At 41.8% G+C, this 18,419-nt stretch overlaps 1 protein-coding gene across 1 annotated transcript; it reads left to right on the forward strand.

Moving 5' to 3' along the window:
- Positions 1–3,451: 3,451 nt before the first annotated feature.
- snai1a (snail family zinc finger 1a) lies at positions 3,452–7,270 on the forward strand. The gene is made up of 3 exons (XM_077573891.1): positions 3,452–3,759; positions 4,222–4,722; positions 5,947–7,270. The coding sequence occupies exons 1-3, from the start codon at positions 3,684–3,686 to the stop codon at positions 6,129–6,131; spliced, it is 762 nt and encodes a 253-aa protein (XP_077430017.1). The 5' UTR covers positions 3,452–3,683; the 3' UTR covers positions 6,132–7,270.
- The last annotated feature ends 11,149 nt before the right edge of the window (positions 7,271–18,419 follow it).

Consider the following 18,419-nt stretch of genomic DNA (forward strand, 5'->3'; position numbering starts at 1 on the left):
TGTCGCTGAATTGCGTTTCGGGACATGGGGTAGTGGGATGTGCAGGATTTTTGCATGCGGGTTAACTTTGTGGCCTCTTGCATGGCTTTAGGAGGAGAAAGTAATTCTGAGATGCCTCGAATGTTACTGGCAGTTTCTTTGCTTTTAACGGTGGACTGCTCACTCACTGGATCTGTTATACTGGAGCGGAAAAAAAACATTAAATATAATTCAATGTACAACTCCTTCAACAACCAGCAGGCATCAAAGTACAGTTTAATGTTAAGATGGACTAGTTCTACAATTACTCTAAGGATTTTTTTTTTAATTATCTGTTTGACAACGTTTCGTTCTTGATGTTTAAAGGCTAGCTAGGTAGCTTGTATACAGTTAACCATATATTTTACCTTGTAGTTTTTAGTTCCGTAACAGTTGTTGCATTAGGAGCAGACTCTGGTAATATAGTGTGGGCCTCCAGACTTGGGATCGCTGCGGAACTGGCTTCTGTGGAGACAAATGTCATAGAGAAGAACCAGGATGTGAAAGCAATGTTGAGGAAATATACATTTGGTGGATGCTTACTGAACATGACAATTTTTTGTAAACAAAATAAGCAGTAGCTATAAATGTACATAGTGATAACCGCTTGTGCAAAGGTAGTCAACAGGAAAACGCCAAAACAGGTAACAATTGTGAAACAGTGAGATGCCGTAAAAACAACAACTTAAACTGTATGTACAGTGGATGCACACCCAACCTTGATGGCTAACAACAAGCCATTCTTCTTCCAGCACTTCTTCGGTCCTGACTTCCTCAGGGTCGTCCTCTCCCCCAAAAAGCAGATGAGCGAGTTTTCTGAGCATTACTGCTTCTCTCCGACGTATCTTTCTTTAGCTAAGGAGGATAATAAAGATCCTTAACGTGTGCGCACGTGTGTGTGTGCGTGTGTGTGTGTGTGTGTGTGTGTGTGTGTGTGTGTGTGTGTGTGTGTGTGTGTGTGTGTAAATGATCACACTATTTTTTCATACTGATTAATCCTCTTTTACAGTTTGGAAATTTGTCATTTGTCCAACAAATAATAATGTATGATCAGCTGACTAGAATGGACAATTAAAGATCGAGTGATTAGAGTGGTTAAGCGCTTTGAATAATAGAAAAATTCATTGTTTGGGCCATCTGTCTCGACAAAGGGGCGGATACATTAATTGAATGTTGGCAAAACCCGGACCCTTGAAGGTGTCTAAAAAATAATATACTGTATATCATTTCACATTACTGTTTTTACATAGGCAGTAACAGCAACAAGCTTCACGACAGCAATATTTGATTTTATTTGATTAGTTGATTGAATGTTGATTTAGCGACAGATTATCAGTCATTAGGCAACATCAATAATTATTTCGTCATTCATAAACCAATTAAACTTCGATATGCAATAACGATATGTACTGTATTTCTTAATCAAGTCTAACAATAGGCGAGTAATGTCAGCCAAAATAGTAGCAACATATCGAAGTACAGTTATTTATTTTACTATATCAACAAATACAAATTGGATTCTTACCTTTGCTTCTCAGCTGTACTCACTTCACTGTCATACAGTAAATGTTGTATTTTTAACAATAATGTTCACGAATTTCAACTGCTTAAAAGGGCAACTGGGCTGTTGTTTGATTCATTTCATTTCAAATGCTCGACCAATGAGAAATCAGTGGTTGCGCTCATGACTCCGCCTGCGACTAGAAACCACCAATCAGTTCGCAGATCCTCCCTGCACTGTAAACGCTTGGACGGAGAATTGGTCAAAGAGCACACTTTGGGGACAAGATAGTTACCTTCCCATTGCTTCCACTCTAGCGTAGGACATACAGTACTCCAGTCAGCGTCTTTGTGACTGGAAACAAATATTGAATGCACATTTTAAGCGTATATATGACACAACAGTAGAAGTGGTCCTTTTTCAGGCACCACTTGAGAGGCAGCCGTGTAAACAATAATTCTCTTTTGCAGTCCCACTATTTTCAATTGTTTTCCCCAAGATTTTGGTTACAGTATTTTAATGTAACACACACACACGCACACACATCTATATGAAGCGTTATTTTTTTGCTCCCAAGACGGAGAATGATTTTATTTTATTTTATTTTATTTTATTTTATTTTGTCATAGGGTTTCAGCTCCACCCTTATCACTTAACGTCACAATCACGGGGAATTCCGAGTCAGATGACGTAAAATATCACGTATACTTTTGTCCGTCAGGTGGCGCTTTTGCTCTATGTGAAATAGTTATATTTGGTTCGCCCCCATTTTGACATGTGCGTCACACGAGGCTCAAGTGTTTTCTTTGTTTACTGTAAGTGTGACAAATTTGACGTCAAATAAACTATCTATCTACTTCCTATGTGCCTGCGACATGCGGTTCAGTTACTTTAAAGAATCAATTTCCAATGTCAAATTCAATAATTTCACAAGTCAAGATCATCATCTAGTGTTCTGACATGAGAGGACGTTTACAGGAATTTAACTTTCTTCGTTCTTCTTTTCACCTAACACACAAAATATTATATATTTTTTAAATTACTATTATATCTAACACAGGAGCTGTATTAAATTTGTTTTGTTAATGGGCACTTTTGACTGGCACAGGCAATGGCATTAACCTAATATGTTTATTATTTTTGGTTGCAGCTTGAATTGTTGAAGTACTGCACTGCATCTCCCGATGGGACTTTCTTCTATTCTGACGCGTCATAATAATTGTTATAATGATCATTGATATCTTTGTAAATGCAGATTTTGTAATGCGGCTTTTGTATTGGATCTCTATCAAATGTGCAAGTGTTTTTTTTTTCTCCTCCTGAAGGCTTCTTAAGTTGTTCAGCTAATGTGATCTGGTGACTGTGTGTGACAGCATATGATTCGCACAATTTTCATTCTAATTAAACCCTTGAATATGTCTAGTGTTCTGTGTGAGAATTGAGCATTTCTGCTCATTTAGCGTCTCCATTTTACTTGAAGCTATTTCCAGTGTTCATTTAGTGGACTAGTGGCTTAAACACTATCTAAACATTTGTCTTTAAATGTTTTTGTCATGTTATTAGATGACTATTGTTAATATTTTTTGATTAATGGGTACATTTGTGTAGCTGTTGGTTAATTTATTAATGTAGTTCATTGAAACTATTGTATGAGTGCTTTACATAGATGGTGTGCTAACTCTGTTTTGACAATCAAGTGCTAATTTTCATGAATCTCAGCAACCTTTGCTTGTCTGCAGGTTCACACGGCTGGAATCCTGTCTGTGAGCTCCATGTTTGGGTTGCGGAAAGGGGTGTAAGCATGAAGCCCCTTTCCTGCACAGAAGAGCAAGAGGAGCAGGAGGAGGAGCAGGAGGAGGAGCAGGAGGGAGCTGGTGGCGGTGGTGGGGAGGGCCCTCGGGGGCGAGCACACCCCTACCGCCTGTGTCAGTATTTCAGAACAGAGGCCAGCATTTAGTCATTCTACATGAAAGCTGCAGGCACGCTGGTCTGCCAAATTCCACTGCAACTTTTGGACTATTGGAACATACACATTGTTTTGTTTTTCACAAATATATTTCCAATTTGGCAGAGGACACTTTTATTCACCTTGTTTGTTCCAGATTGTAAATCCTACCCGTCATCGGATACTTTTACGCACAGTTGTTGAACACGCAAAAGGACAATGCCTCGGTCTTTCTTGGTTAAAAAGTATTTTGCTAGACAAAAGCCAAACTACAGTGAACTGGAATGTCAGAATGGTGAGTGATGAAGCCTTCTATTTTAGTTATTGAGTTCAAAATACCCTTCTTACGTAATTGTGCATGTTTGTGAGAAAGTCCCCTTTTTCCAATGTAGATGCTGGAATATTGTGTGTGCATGTGTATTATTATTATTTTCATGTTAATGTGGTTTAACTCCACATCCTGTAGCTTCCCGATAAAGTTTTGGCCCGTTAGATGCTCTTTCCCCCCTTAGTGGCGACAGACAGAGCTCCATTCATGTTACAAGCCCTTGTGAATATGTGGGAGGAAACGGCCCATGAAACCTTCCCATGGCTGCAACTTTACGCCCCCAAAAACTAAAATGGGTGATCAAAATGGAAGATAAAGTGATTCAAGCAGACACATGCATCCAATGAGTTTGATCTGATGTTAAATTTCCATTTATTTGTTGCTTATTGGCGTACTGTCATTTGAACAATGCCTCCATCTCGTTCTCAGATACGTCACTGGACAAATATCCTTTCGCTGAGCTCTCATCCACTGCCACCTGCTTGACAGCAGGTCTGGTGTGGGACCTCAGTGTCTTGCCCACCCTCTACCTGCCCACCTCCCAAGCAGAGCCCTCGACCATCCCAGGCCCTTTGGACCTCAGTTCCCCGTCCAGCCTCAGCAGCAGTGCCAGCAGTAGCGGCGAAGAGGATGAAGGGCGCACTTCCGACCCCCCCAGCCCCGAACCCGTGCACACGTACGCTCCTCGTCAGCGCATGAAATGTACTGGTGTGATGGCCCATGTCAGTCCTCCAGAGGAGGAGGAGAGGGAGGCCCCCGTCACCGCAAGCAGGCCTGCCTTCCTCTGCAAACACTGCCCGAAAGAGTACACCAGCCTGGGGGCCCTAAAGATGCACATCCGCTCACACACCCTGCCCTGCGTGTGTACCACATGTGGAAAGGCTTTCTCCAGGCCGTGGCTGCTGCGCGGTCACATCCGCACGCACACAGGTGAGATCCACGTCTCCAGATATAGAAAGCTTAAAGTCTCCATTTGAAGTCATGAGTCAGCGTGTCAGTCCCTTGTCGTTTGCGCTGTGACCCGAAGGCATGCAGGATATCCATGACAATCAATGTGATGTCTTCAATACGGGATCAACAGATGCAATCACATGGGGAAGTCTTCTGTAGACTCTGTGCTCATTGATCACTCATTGTGTTTAATGTGCCGGCAACAATGCCGCAATTGCTAATTGTCTTATCGGTGCTTTTGGGAAAGACGACACAATGAAGACAAAAGGGTTTTATCAAGAGGTCTTATCACTGAGCACTTGCAGCAACTTGTTAGCATGCTAATCTCATTTGGCCGTGATTTAATCATGCTAATTCACTCAGTCTTCAACCGCACCAGTGTTTCATTATCTACACAATGCGTGTGTTTGTGGGAGGGAGGCGTTAATAAGAGACTCTTGTGAATTCAAAGAGTGTGAAGCCGGCCTGTTGGCATCACCTGCCAAATGCTTTGACACCTCTGAAGGCATGCCGTCTAATTTTCAATGTTAAAGGGGAAGTCAACCCACCCCCCAAAAAATAATATTGACGACAATATGTTCTAAGCAGCCCCACTAGTCTAAATACGGTATTTTGGTTAATAGTGCGTAAGTAGAATATGAGTTAAGCAGCAAAATCCAGCAGTTTTTTAATCAATATCAGAAGGCAGCCATTTTGTCACTTGCAAAAATGACATCACAGTTGCTCAGGTCTCATGTAACAACCAATCACAGCTCAGCTTCTTGAGACATTTCTTGACAATAATGTTATATGTGACCTCGCTAGTCTAAACATGACATTCTGATTAATTTGTGGAATATTTTTATCCATCTTATGGGGTGGCCATTTTGTCACTTGCTGTTAAATGAAAATGATGTCACAGTTGCTCAGGTAACCATCACAGTAATCACAGCTCAGCTTCATAAAACAGGAGAGCTGTGATTGGTCGTTGCCTGAGCCCTGAGCAACTGTGATGTCATCTTCAGTGGACAGCAAGTGGCAAAATGGCCGCCCCCCGAGATGGAAAAAAAACGGATCGATTTTGCTGCATAACTCATATTCCACAAATGTAATATTAATCAGAATATCATGTTTAGACAAGTAAAGTCACATATAACTTTATGTCAAGAAATGTTTAAGGTTGACTTCTGATTTAACATGTTTTCGTCTTTTTGTTCTTCCCAGGCGAGCGTCCGTTCTCCTGCCCCCACTGCAACCGAGCCTTTGCCGACCGCTCCAATTTGCGAGCTCATCTGCAGACCCACGCCGAGGTGAAGAAGTACCAGTGCAGCGTCTGCTCTCGCACTTTCAGCCGCATGTCATTGCTGCAGAAACACAGCTCCTCAGGGTGTTGCTCCGCCGCGGTGTGAGACGCAACAGGACAAAGCTCCAACATCAGGATGGTGGAGGACCTGTGGCCTTGGACATAGTGCCTTCAAAAGCCCGGTTGACTGTCAATGAAATTTCAGCTTTAAGAAAAATGGAAGGAATCAGTCCTCAGGGGTCTGAATTTTACAAGCCTCTTAGCCATCCTCTGCAAATCTTTTTCATACTATTTTGAAGTCTTGAGGCTGTTGGACCAAATCTGAAGCGAGCTGATCTGTACTTGATATCAGCCCCCTTGCTGCCATCGTGTGCATTCCGAAGACCAAATATGTACTGAACTAAGAGGTGTTCTTTCCTGTCTCCGTCCTGGTGCCGGACAGCTCAGGATCACTGCCCAGACGCAGCTGCTGAGAGGTAGGGGTGCGTGGGTGGTATCAACCTCTCAGTGTGTCTCCAGACATGCACACACGCAGATTCACAAAAGCTATCGCGCACACACAGCTGTCCCTGGTACTGTGGCGTAGATAGACGAGGTGCTAACAGGTGCTTCGGCAGTGACCTTGGCTGGCGGATGGCAGGTGACGTCCACTGCCCTTGCTTTAAAAAAGATGCCGCACATTGCCACAAAGGACTTTTGTCTTTCATGGAAGACGGTCATCTTAAGCCTCTATTTTGACTACAGCCCAACCTTCTTTTTTAACTAATGAGTTCCGACGATAGGAACTTCCGAAGCTTCACAAGCCATGCACTCAATGTTACCACAGTGTTAATAATACCAGACAAAGCCATACGTGAAATGAATTTGTGCCTAGGAAATTATTATTATTATTATTTTTTTTTAATCTTTTGTCTTATTTACCTCATTACTGTTTGTGGCTTAAATTCATGTTTGCAGTATTCAAATCATTGTTAACCAAAGAATTTAAAAACAAAAAGGCTGGGACCAAATATTTTTTTTAAAGTTTACACCATGGAAACATGGTTGCCTAATATGTGATGAGAACCCTGTAAATGGATAGTACAAAAACAATTTGTAAAGTTTCTTGAAGATGTATGGCAATGTTTTACAGTGCAATGTGCAGATGATGTGTTATTTCAATTTTGTACCCAGCTTGTGTGTTCAGTATTTTGTGTATACCAAAAAATGATTCTGATTTTCATTCAATAAAGTAATTTATGTTTATTAAAAGCTGCTTCTGGGTTGAGAACTTCAGCAAAGGCAAGGTGTGCTACACCTGCCGTGATGTGGGAAATTAAAACAGTTGATACGTTACAGTTAAACAAGGTCTGTCTAATCATTAACTGGCACTTCAGCATCTTGATATTGGATGTGCGGAGTGAAGTAAGCATTGTGCAAAAGCAATTTCGCAGATGTGCAGGTGAACATGTTGCATGACGGACGAGGGGTGCGCTTCGGGGGAAATGAATGCACCTGTTGTCAGTTTCCACCTGCCTTCTACTTCTCACTGTTGTCGCTGTGCAAACACAGCAGCATGTACTCAATGGCCACGTTATTAGGGAAAGTGGCAATACATGTGACTGCAAACAACTGAACATTAACTTTGAAATTGTAGAATTTTTAATGGCAGAAATTATGTGAGATTTGCTCTGCCCTTATCAAGAGATTTTTTTGATGAAATCCTACTATTAACCTATTGTTGAAGATGGGCGAGTTCCGATACTATGTGTTGTAACGGACCAGTACTTGTGGCCATTTTACGATGAGCAACTAGAAATGAGAAGAATTGCAAATTGCCATTAATTTCATGCAATTTTAAGGAGTAATGCTATATTGGGATACATAGTTCTTCATTCTTCTGTCTTTTTTTGAAGGAGAAATTTTATGTATTAAAAATTTATGTCAATTTTTTTTTTTTACTGATATCTGTAACTTAATATCGGTATCAGTGACTACTCAAGAGTTGAGTGTGCATACTGGTAATTGTGTGTAAAAAAAAAATAGGTTATATCGAACAGCCCTAATCGTTAATATAAAAGTATACATGTATTTAATGAATTCGAAAATATAATATTATTGAATGTGCTCCACAAAGTCTGAACAGGAAACCATGAATTTATGGTGTTTCGTTTGTTTTTATGGAATCACTAATTGTACACAACTACGAAACCATAACCAATATTATCAAATAATCATTCTTGTGATAGTGTCAATAAAAGTGAGCATTATCTTTGTAAAAGCATTTAAATATATATATATATATATATATATATATATATATATATATATATATATATATATATATAACTCTTGTATTGGATCTTTATAGATTGTGCAGATGTACCAAACATGCCAAGTAACTTAGCTTTACATTTTGAAGGAGAACCTTGGAAGAAACCGACGTATGTTTTTAATCACTCCCGGGACTGAGCCTGAATTTGGATGCGCACCAAAGTCCATGAATTGATCTTAATTCAAGAACTGTGTCATGCTTACTTCATGTGTGTTGTGTTTTCCGACTCCTTTGTCATCAGGGAGAGTAGAAGCCGTCGTCCTCCTAGACAGTGAGTCAGTGTGTTCTCACCTTCCCATGGCTCCCCTTGCTCTCCGTCAGTAAGTCAGATTAGTCAGTCAGTCGGACTGCGTGGGCTAGAGCCCAGTCGAGCCCAGAATGAGGTAAACTGTTCCATGGCAGTTTCTTATTTCCTCCTGACTCAGGGATATATGCATGCAGCCCCCGGGCAGTATAAGCATTGTATGACTTCAGACTGGCTCGTTTAAATGTGAAGGATGGAGATTGTTAAACATCTGCAACGAGTCCACTGGATTTGAAGTCAATGATAGCGGTCCCCTTTGGCCATGATGATCTGGTGTCTCATGTGGGATGAGCCCATTAAACTCTCAGCTGTTGCCAGTTAGTTCAGGACTATTTTCAAAATGTCAGCTGGCAACGTGTCCCGAGGTCTAGGATCTTTACTTGTTGTTTGACTCTCTCTTTTTTTCTGCTGATGCTCATCTTTGGATGCAGTGAATGAAAACACTTATCTACCATTTTGAAAAACTGCCTTTCATAAAAGAAAACCTCACACACATATAACTCATGATGCAATCTTTTTTTTATTTTAAATTCTGGCATGTCTTTCTGTCTTCTCGTCCCACTCTTGCCACAAAGGCTGTTCAGCTTTACTTAGCCAAACTAAACCCTTAAACCTTTGCTGCATCACGTTGCTGCACTTATTTCTGCCTTTTTATAGAGAAAAGAAAACACAACGCGCTCCCCGTCTTGTTCCTTGAGGGGAGCAGAGGCCCTAAATGTGAAATCTGAGAGCGTTTTCCTGCTGTGTGCTCTACAGTGCCAGAACACTCACTGTAATTTACCAAAAGTGGCTGCTATTTATGCCATAAACCATGTGTTTAACATTCCTGAACCTCGTCATGTTTGTATATTCCTCGCTCCCTCTCTCTCCCAGTCACTCTCTGCCTGACTCTACGGCAGTATTTCTATTTATGTGTGTGTGTGTCCCTCTTCGCAGAAGGATCATCTCTCCCCCTCTGAGACAAGGCCGACAGGAAGTTGGAGTTTACGTTGGCCCACTTTCCCCCTAAAAAGCAGTCCCGGCCGAGGAGCTGCAGGGATCAAGTGCTGTTTCTCCTGCAACACGGCCACCCCCATCAGCTGTCCCACCCGCGGCTGCTCAAATGGCCAAGGTTTTGGGGTGGAGTTTGCTGTTTCCAAACCAAAGTGCGTCCTTCATTTTAGCAGCAGTTGGGACTCGGAAGGAAAGGATGCAGCTGTCAGCATTTCATAAACATGACTCTTTCTGCACTCTTGACACACAAGACTTTGAGAGAGCTCACCTCGGAAAAACCCTCGAGTCAAGTCACAATGGCCTGCTCACATGGAACAGATAGCAAAATCCGTGTTATCTGTGTCTTCCCACTTGTGACCATCACCTGAGCGTCACTGGTCATTTTATTGCCTTGCTACACTCATAGACAGTATGTTGATTGTCTGCGATGGTCAGTCAGTGAGACTGCTTTGCTGTGTCTGTTGGGAATTGGGACATAAAACCTCAACAGTGACTATGTTGACAAGCAGTCAATAACCCTTTCAAAACCTGAATATTGGCAATCGGCATTTGAAGGCCCATATAAACGCACACAAAAACTCAAATATTTATAGTTTTTAAAAACCCAAAGAAGACTCTTGGGTTACTCTTTATCGTTACCCAAATATTTGGTAATATAAAAGTGTATCAGGTGCCTCCTCTGAACAGAACTTTGGTTTGTGTTCTGCAAATGCTCTATTTGCAAGGAATCTTGGCCTGAACTACTTGTATGAACGGCGGCCATCTTACGTTGCCAATGGCTAAATGAGTCCAACTTGAATACAATGATTTCTCCGCTATGTTTTCCTGTTATTCTCTGTTTCTACGGCGGAAATGCCACACACACACACACACACACACACACACATACATACACACAATACAATCTTTGTGGGGCCTTCTCAATGACATAATGCATTTCCTAGCCCCTTCCCCTAACCCCAAACCTCAAAAATGCTTGGCTACCCCTATTCCTTACCCTAACCTCAACCATAGCCCAATTCAAACCTAAACTCTAAAACCAAGTCTTCACCCTCAAAAAGAGGTCTAAACTTGTGGGGCCCAGCAAAATTGCCCCACAAAATTTTGGTCTATGGTGGGAGCAAATGGGGGCGAAATTCCCGATGGCCAGTCCACCCCTGTTCACGTGCATATACGTCCGTGCGTCTGGTGCACAACCCACCGAAAACACACAAACAGAGGTAAACAAAAATGGCGAAATGTGGCGAACGCAGGACAGAATCACACTTTTGGTGGAAGCCAAACGTCCATTTGTCACTTTTTAAAAAATGCGCATGTGGAAGACCATCCTACCAGCTCTCCTGTTCATCCGGGGGAAATGCCTACACTGTAACAATGGGGAGTGATATTTACTTGAAAAAGCCTAGTAAAGGTTGATGCACTCAGAAATTGTAAGTACATTTTACAAGGAATTTAACTAGTGTTTCTGATGTGAAAAAAAAGTTTAATAGATTTATTTTCAAGTAAATGGGAACGTGCGAGCTCATCTTCATCAGTCTCTGCAGCCGGCCTCACTTCATAGACTGATGTCCTCTTGCGGCTCTCAGCCATTTTCAAAGTATGCGGTGAGATCGGTGGAGCTACAACGATGAATGGCTGAATCCGAAGCTCCGCGGCTACATGCTACAAACACTCAAGGTGCGCATGCGCAGCTAGGAACGAGCATGCGCGACGTTGTCATGGCAAATTGATTCACGGTGTAACAGAATTAGTTGGGAGTGGTGCCTAAGTACTTCTTTTGAAGAGAATAAACGACAAGCTCCGTCTGTTCTTGCTGCGTCTGTTCTCTCAACTGCACTGAGCTGAAACGCTACAATTGGATCGAGAACCGATCTGCGAATACGCAGCGACAAAAGATCCTTGAATAGATCTTTAATTCGAATATCGACTGCATGTAAGCGTACTAACTGTCAGAGAGACTGGAAAGAGCCACCGTTATGCAAAGTCAGGTTATTGTTTTTCATTTCACTATCCATTCACAGCTCCACTCACACCTCACACCTTATGTATTATGCTAGTGGTCATCTTCATTTTGGATTAGAACTTTTCTTAAAAAAATACTTCATTGTTCATGATTCAGTGTTTGCGGAAAAACATCAAAATACTATTAAACCATACTTTCCTTTTTCAGGAATATCTCCCAAGGGGTTGTGTGATCTTATTAATGTTTGCAAAATTCCCAGTACTAATTTAAATATCACAGAGAACTAATTCCACTCTTGTGAGCTGCAAACAGGACCAAGAAGAGCCAAAAGCGATAACACCACAAGTATGTTTAATGATGGACTTTATCAGACTGTGAGGTTGCCGCAAGGCTGCATTGGAAAAGTGGTCGGGTGGGCTTAAGGATAAGGGGGGTAGGGGCACATATTAAAGAGTAATGAATCACACACTCAGTCACAGGGTCGTCGGCTATGAATGTGCTCTCTGTTGGTTTTCCTGGAGCCTGGAGTTTACTAACTGATGACGCAGGCTGTACTTGATCAGAGACATGTGTTGCTGCAAACTCGTTGCCAGCGAGAAGCAGAGCATTGGAAAAGGAACGGGGTGGTGGGGGGAGCTGGAGGGATGCATGGCGTCTGGCCTCTTTGCTTTTCCTGTGTCCTTCGGGACATTGCCTCACATTGCTGTTGATGGGGAAGAAGAGAACTAAGGAGAGGAAGAAAATAAACTCTGCTTTTACTTCGCTGGGACAGGAAACAAGACAAGTGTCAGAATGTCTTGACCGAGCTTTCTTTACTGTCAAAACTCCCCAATTCTTGCGCAGTATGTCAGCAAAGGAGCTGGCCGAGCAAACACAAAAATCTGACAAGGTAATTTCTTCATCACTACACAGGATATGGGAATATTAGTTCAACAAGTCATGAACCGAAACACAGCTCAATCAATGCTCATGGCTCAAAGACAATAAGTTAGGATATGTTAACACTCCTTCTGGCATTTTAGGAAATATAATTTGTGTCATGCTGGAATGCACCTGACAACATTTTCCCAGACAAGGTGCAAGAGGACGTTGAGCTATCGCCGCAGGCCTTAACATGAGGATTACGAAAGAGGTGCTGCTCATTTCTGTGCACCTGCCACGACATGTCTGTGCATAACAGCATGTAAACATCATCAGAGGGTATGAAGAGGAACACATCGTCTCACCTCTTGTCTCCTAAAAGTTTGGATTTGATGCAACTGGCAAGCCTGGTCCTGCCAGAGCGTACACAAATGTTGCACACTTGGTACTGTCAGGAAGAGGGTTGTTTATCACGTGACAATCATTTCGCATTTCGTTCACACCAAGTGGCACAAATTGCTTAAAGGCGTAGTAATGGCGGTGCTGGTTCGACGCTGTGGAGGCTCAAGTGTGGAGTGGCTCCATTTGGTTCTTCCAAGCTCAAATGCATCTCTCGTAGACATCTATGTTTGGATTCCATGTGTATATGCTTTAATAAGAGGCATGAACCATGTAATTGCGAAGGGAAAACTAGCTAAAACATGAACAACATTGCTAAAGATAATATAATTCAAATGAATTCTCATCTAACTCAATATAGGACAGTATTTATTTCATATTTTTCAAGTATCTCAGTCAGTGGCATGGACAGACAGGGAAGAAAACTTTTGGGTGGTGCGGACGATGGGCATGCACTGAATCATATACGTCGACAGGGAACAAGACGAAGGACATGGGGAAGCAAGTGTGCACGGCGGCCGGCACCAAAATTGGCCTGGCCGGTTGGGAAACTCCCGAGATTCCCAATGGCCAGTCCTCAAGTAGTCCGTGGGCTAACAATTCAATTTCTTCTTTATGCTAGTAATGATGACACTGTATACTGTAAAATCCAATGAACAAAACTCTTTTAAAAAAAAGAAAAGAAAATTAAATTTAATTTAAAAAAGAAAAAAGAAAGAATCCAAATCGAGGTGGGTATAATACATGGGGCTTAATAAGAAACAAAAAAAACTTTCACATTGTTTAAGCATTTACCAGAACCCAGTACCCACATTTCATACACAACATGCTTCACATAATTCAAAGTACATTCAAAAGCAGTTACAAATTTAAAGCGATTTAACAGCAAAGTGAAGAATTAATAATAATAAAAAAAAAATGAATTAAAAAAAAGCTTACTAAAATTACTGAAAGTGCAACAACAACATTTTTGAAAATATGTTTTTAAAATTACTGTGAAGGATCTTAGTCAGGTCTCGGAAAAGAGCATAGTTTGTAAGTTGGTTTTAAAAGCATTTACATTTTATTGCCATGTTTTGAACCTTTGTCTATCATATTATTCACTCAATCTGATAATAAAGGATGAACAGTGAATAGCGAGACCGTATTATATACAAAAACTGCTTTTTAAGGGTGTCGAGTTTTTTGTAGTTTTATTTTTACTACATTTTTTTTGTCTTACCGTAATTCAAAAACAGCCAACAACAGCAGGAATGTAACTCTGATACATTTTGTCACAATCAGGTTAGAAACATTGAAAGAAAAGCATTTGAGCATATCGGCAATGATACATAAAACAAAATTAAATTATCGATGCAATTAGTTCATGTTACATACATGAAATAACTAAGGAAGAGTTCAAAACCACATGGCAGAAGCACAAGCATAGCTAAATGGGCTAAGGTTAGGCTAGCATGGCTCCAGGTCATCTCATTGCATACATTTAGAATTGAATGCTAGCTAGCATTAGCATGACAAGCAAATTGCTACGCTAATAAAACTAATGGTTGAACGTTTGAAAATCATAAAAGTTTAGCGCGTTAACATTAGCACAATGGTAGGCTAATAGCTAGGATACATGCGGCTAACATTGCACATTAGCATCACCATGTTAAGCTAATGCCAGTGAAGGCTAACTTGACTTGGCTTTGGTGGTTGAAAGATTTAAAGCCGTGGATGAAGAAATGGTTCGTCCACAGCATTGTTGAGCCTTGAGCAAACTCCACATCTCTTAGGGGTGTAACATCAATTGCACCATCTCGCCCTTGTTTCGTGTGGTGTAATGCGTGCAACACACTATAGAACTGCGTGAAAAGTGACTTTCCGTAGTTAAAGTAAAATAATAAATGAGGGTATTATTATGACTGGATATGTTCCCACTGTTGTCTGGTATCCTGGGGCACACACACACACAGACGTAGGTTATCACACACGTCAGTAAACACTGAGGAACGCTGCTCTGTGTGGGAGGCCCGAGTTACAGCTGGTTATGATGGAAAACACCCGCTTCACCCACAGAAAACCCGAGGGCGGTCCCTTCCATTGTGACACACGGCCGCCATCAGTGCCCCTCCCAAAACCACCACCCCCACCCCTGACAGCCCCCCTAAACAAAAAAGTCTCAACTCAACTGAAGTCCGGAGCCATGTGTTCATCGGTGTCCAAACTTTCAAACATCTTCCTCTAAACAATAGCCGCATACATACACATGCGAGTAAGCAAGCGCTGGCACCAGCCTGAATTCTCCCAGCGCAGCACATGTTGAAGCCATTATCCTGTTGCTTGTTAAGTCATTACTCCATAGCTTGTTATTTTCTCAAGCAAGAGAAAGCACTCTGTCCACAAAGGAGTGCTGAGAGATTTGCCACCCGACGCTGCCTTAGGATATGGGAAGTTACCCTGAAATGTAAAAAATGTATTGAAACTTTAGGGAGAGGGGGGAAAGAAATCCTCTGGTGGCACAACGAAAGCGTCTCTCCTTATGCGTTTTGTGGATCGTGCCAAGACGTCCACTAGGAGGGTTTGTTCTCCACGTTCGTTCCTGATGACGCTGCAGAAAGTTTTCTGTACTCCGAAGGGACATAAGGGATTTGACATAGTCCAGGAGCTTTGACATATTCATGGTGGATCTCGGACATCTGGTTTCCATTTCCCCCCCTTTCCCAAGACAGTGATTGCTGGCAGCAATGCTTTTCAATGAAATCGTCTATCTCACTTCCTGTGTGATCAGTTTAGCATAAGTCTGTACACCACAAAGCATAATGAGAGCCCGACGCAGGTATTATTGAGAACACTTTCCTCTTTCATTGTTTTTTTTTTTTTTGGGCCGCCCATCCTCCAGCCTTGACACCAGCTTCAGAGTTTATTAGCAGCCACTTTCACAACATCCTCTCCAATCTACTCCACACTAGGACAACCTGCGAGCAGCCACACTCTCGCCACTCTGCTAATGGGTGACAGATGCCCCTACTGCACCACTCGCACCTAAGATCAAAGGCCTGGAAGAGATGGGGACTGCTCTGGAACCCCCCTCCCTTCCCCGTCCGCCTCCTCTTTGACACCCACGCGACACGTCTGAGAGCAACCAAATGGCCAGGCACCTGTCCTTACTGCACCAGTGTGAATGTGGCTCTCCATTCACAGGATCCATATCATGGCAGGCAATGCGTATTCCAGCTGTGGACGATGTGAGATCAGATAACACCATCCAAATATGTTGCATGTCACTACGAGAGCCAAGAGTGTGAAAACTATTGAGTCAGTTCCTTTTCCCTGAACTTGTGGAACTGAATTTATGGAAACCTGACTGCATTAACAGTTTCTCACCTTCATTAAATGAGTCGATTCCCCCACCTTGAGCTTGGAAAAGGCTCTCGAGCTCATTGAGCGTCGGGAAAGGAGGCGACAGACAGCAGAAGGGGGAGGCTAGCCAGGGCAAAGGCAGGAAATCCCAGTGCAGCATGAACTATTTTTCTCCAGCGTTCCACCAGAACAGCTCTTTGTACCATTCAGCCGCCCCCTCTGTCGGGCCTCTGTCTCTGATAACCATCCACTGCTGTACTAGAAGGCAACCGCACCACTACCGCTTTGTGAAAAACAATCCACAATTCTGTCACACACATATGTAATCAGTTCACTTGTGGGCCATTACTCAGCAGTGCTGGGGGTTGTGGACTGGGGATCAAAAGCTTGGGGTTCCCCTAAATCTCAACACAATGTCCCGATGCGGTCAGACTATAGACAGAGAGGCACCTTATTTCACATAGACCCCCCAAATGGCAAAAATACTGAAATGGAAACAAGAAACATGGCTACACTCTGAAAGTATTCATGTTTCTTTTCCCTCTTGTGTCTTACATTTCTGCGCAAAACGAAGTCGCTCTGTCTTTGTCTCTCCGTCCCACTTGACAAACATTCCTCCTCAATTATCTGAAATCTCCTCTCTATCACTTGATCACTGAGGATGCACATGCTCTTCATGTGATTCCAATGAAGGGCTGAATTCTGTACGCCTCACTCCTCTCACTGTGACACACATTCCTATTCATGAAGACGAGACGGTTCCATGAATGACCAAAACATTCAGGTCAGTGAAATACGCGAAGAACCAAGAAGAGCAAATATCAACAGATACAATTCCAGGAAATGTGTGCTTCCATATCTCTGGATTAAAGCCATGCAAATTTGTTGCAAGGCAGGAACCGGGAAGCAAGCCTGTGATTGGCCTGGATCTGACTGTTGCCATCAGTGGGAGCACAAGAAAAGATAGACAGGCCTCACAAATAGCCCAAAGCCATCTTGGATCTCGAAGAAGCAAGCACAGTACTCTGGAATTTAGAAAGTAACACTGAAGGATGCCTCAATTCTACTGCATTAAGATATTTCGGTACTTTAAAAAAAAAAAGTCTTAAATGTTAATGCTCAGTTTTAATTGACCCTGTCAATGCTGTGTCAAGTCAAGTCATCTTTATTAATATAACGCTTTGAAACTGCGTTAATTAGAGCTGGCTATCGATTAGATTTCAATATTTTTCCCGAATATTTGCCTCAACTCAATCCAATATTGATTCATTACTCTTCTTAAATATCAAGGACATGATTAAAAACTCCACACACATTAAATGCTAAATAAAATTTTGTGGAGAAAGAAACTGGTTCAATGAATAATTGGTATGATCACCTAAATGTTACACAAACATTGGCATCAGCAAGGATGAGATTAAAATATTTTCTTAATTCTAATTCAATAATTGTAAATATAAATGATTTTTAAAATTGTATTAAAGTGCAATAAGTGAGGCCTTTTATAAATGTAAGAAAATACTTTTAAATTCATGTAAACCGTACATTTCAAGAAAACAGTAAGACACAAAAAAATTGGCCTTTAAAATTGCATTTTCTTGTCAATTTATGGGAAAAATAAATCCAAATAATCGATTCAAGATTTTATGAATCGATACTAGGCTCTAAAAGGAAAATGTATTCAATATTTAATAATAACATTTCGGAACTTAGCCCTAGTGTTAATAATTGTGGTTGGAGTTTGTAATGGTGGCAGAACGACGGACTCCTGATCGGCACATCTGCTTCAAATATCTGAGGTTCTGTGTTTGAATCTCATCTTCGGCCTTTTTGTGTGGAGTTTGTATGTTCCGACTGTGCTTGTGTTCCCCCAGGGTTCAAAAGCATGCATTTGTTGGTAAACCGAAGTTTATCTATATGTGCCTGCGTTTGGTTGGCCAACAGTCAAACCCCAATGATGCAACTCTTGTATTGGATACATCCATTCAGCCATTTTCTATACTTCTAAAGGGTGGTGGGGGGGCTGCAGACCATCTCAGCTGACAGTGTCTGAAAAGCCGTACTACGCCCAGGACAGGTCGCCAGCCAATCACAGGTCACATATAAGGAAAATCATTCACACTCAGATTGTAAACTGAGTGAACTGAACCCATTCTTGCTACAGAGGTCAGCTGAGTGAAAGATAAAAAAGTCCAAAACTTTTTGTCTTTTTTCTCTT

This window comes from Vanacampus margaritifer, chromosome 8 (assembly GCF_051991255.1).
Source record: "Vanacampus margaritifer isolate UIUO_Vmar chromosome 8, RoL_Vmar_1.0, whole genome shotgun sequence".
NCBI classification, from domain to species: domain Eukaryota; kingdom Metazoa; phylum Chordata; class Actinopteri; order Syngnathiformes; family Syngnathidae; genus Vanacampus; species Vanacampus margaritifer.

Bases quoted from the DNA above. Each gene is read 5' to 3' on its own strand.
- snai1a (XM_077573891.1), top strand. From the start codon at position 3,684: ATGCCTCGGTCTTTCTTGGTTAAAAAGTATTTTGCTAGACAAAAGCCA. The intron at 3,760-4,221 runs GTGAGTGATGAA...TCTCGTTCTCAG, and splicing joins TGAACTGGAATGTCAGAATG to ATACGTCACTGGACAAATAT. The intron at 4,723-5,946 runs GTGAGATCCACG...TGTTCTTCCCAG, and splicing joins TCACATCCGCACGCACACAG to GCGAGCGTCCGTTCTCCTGC.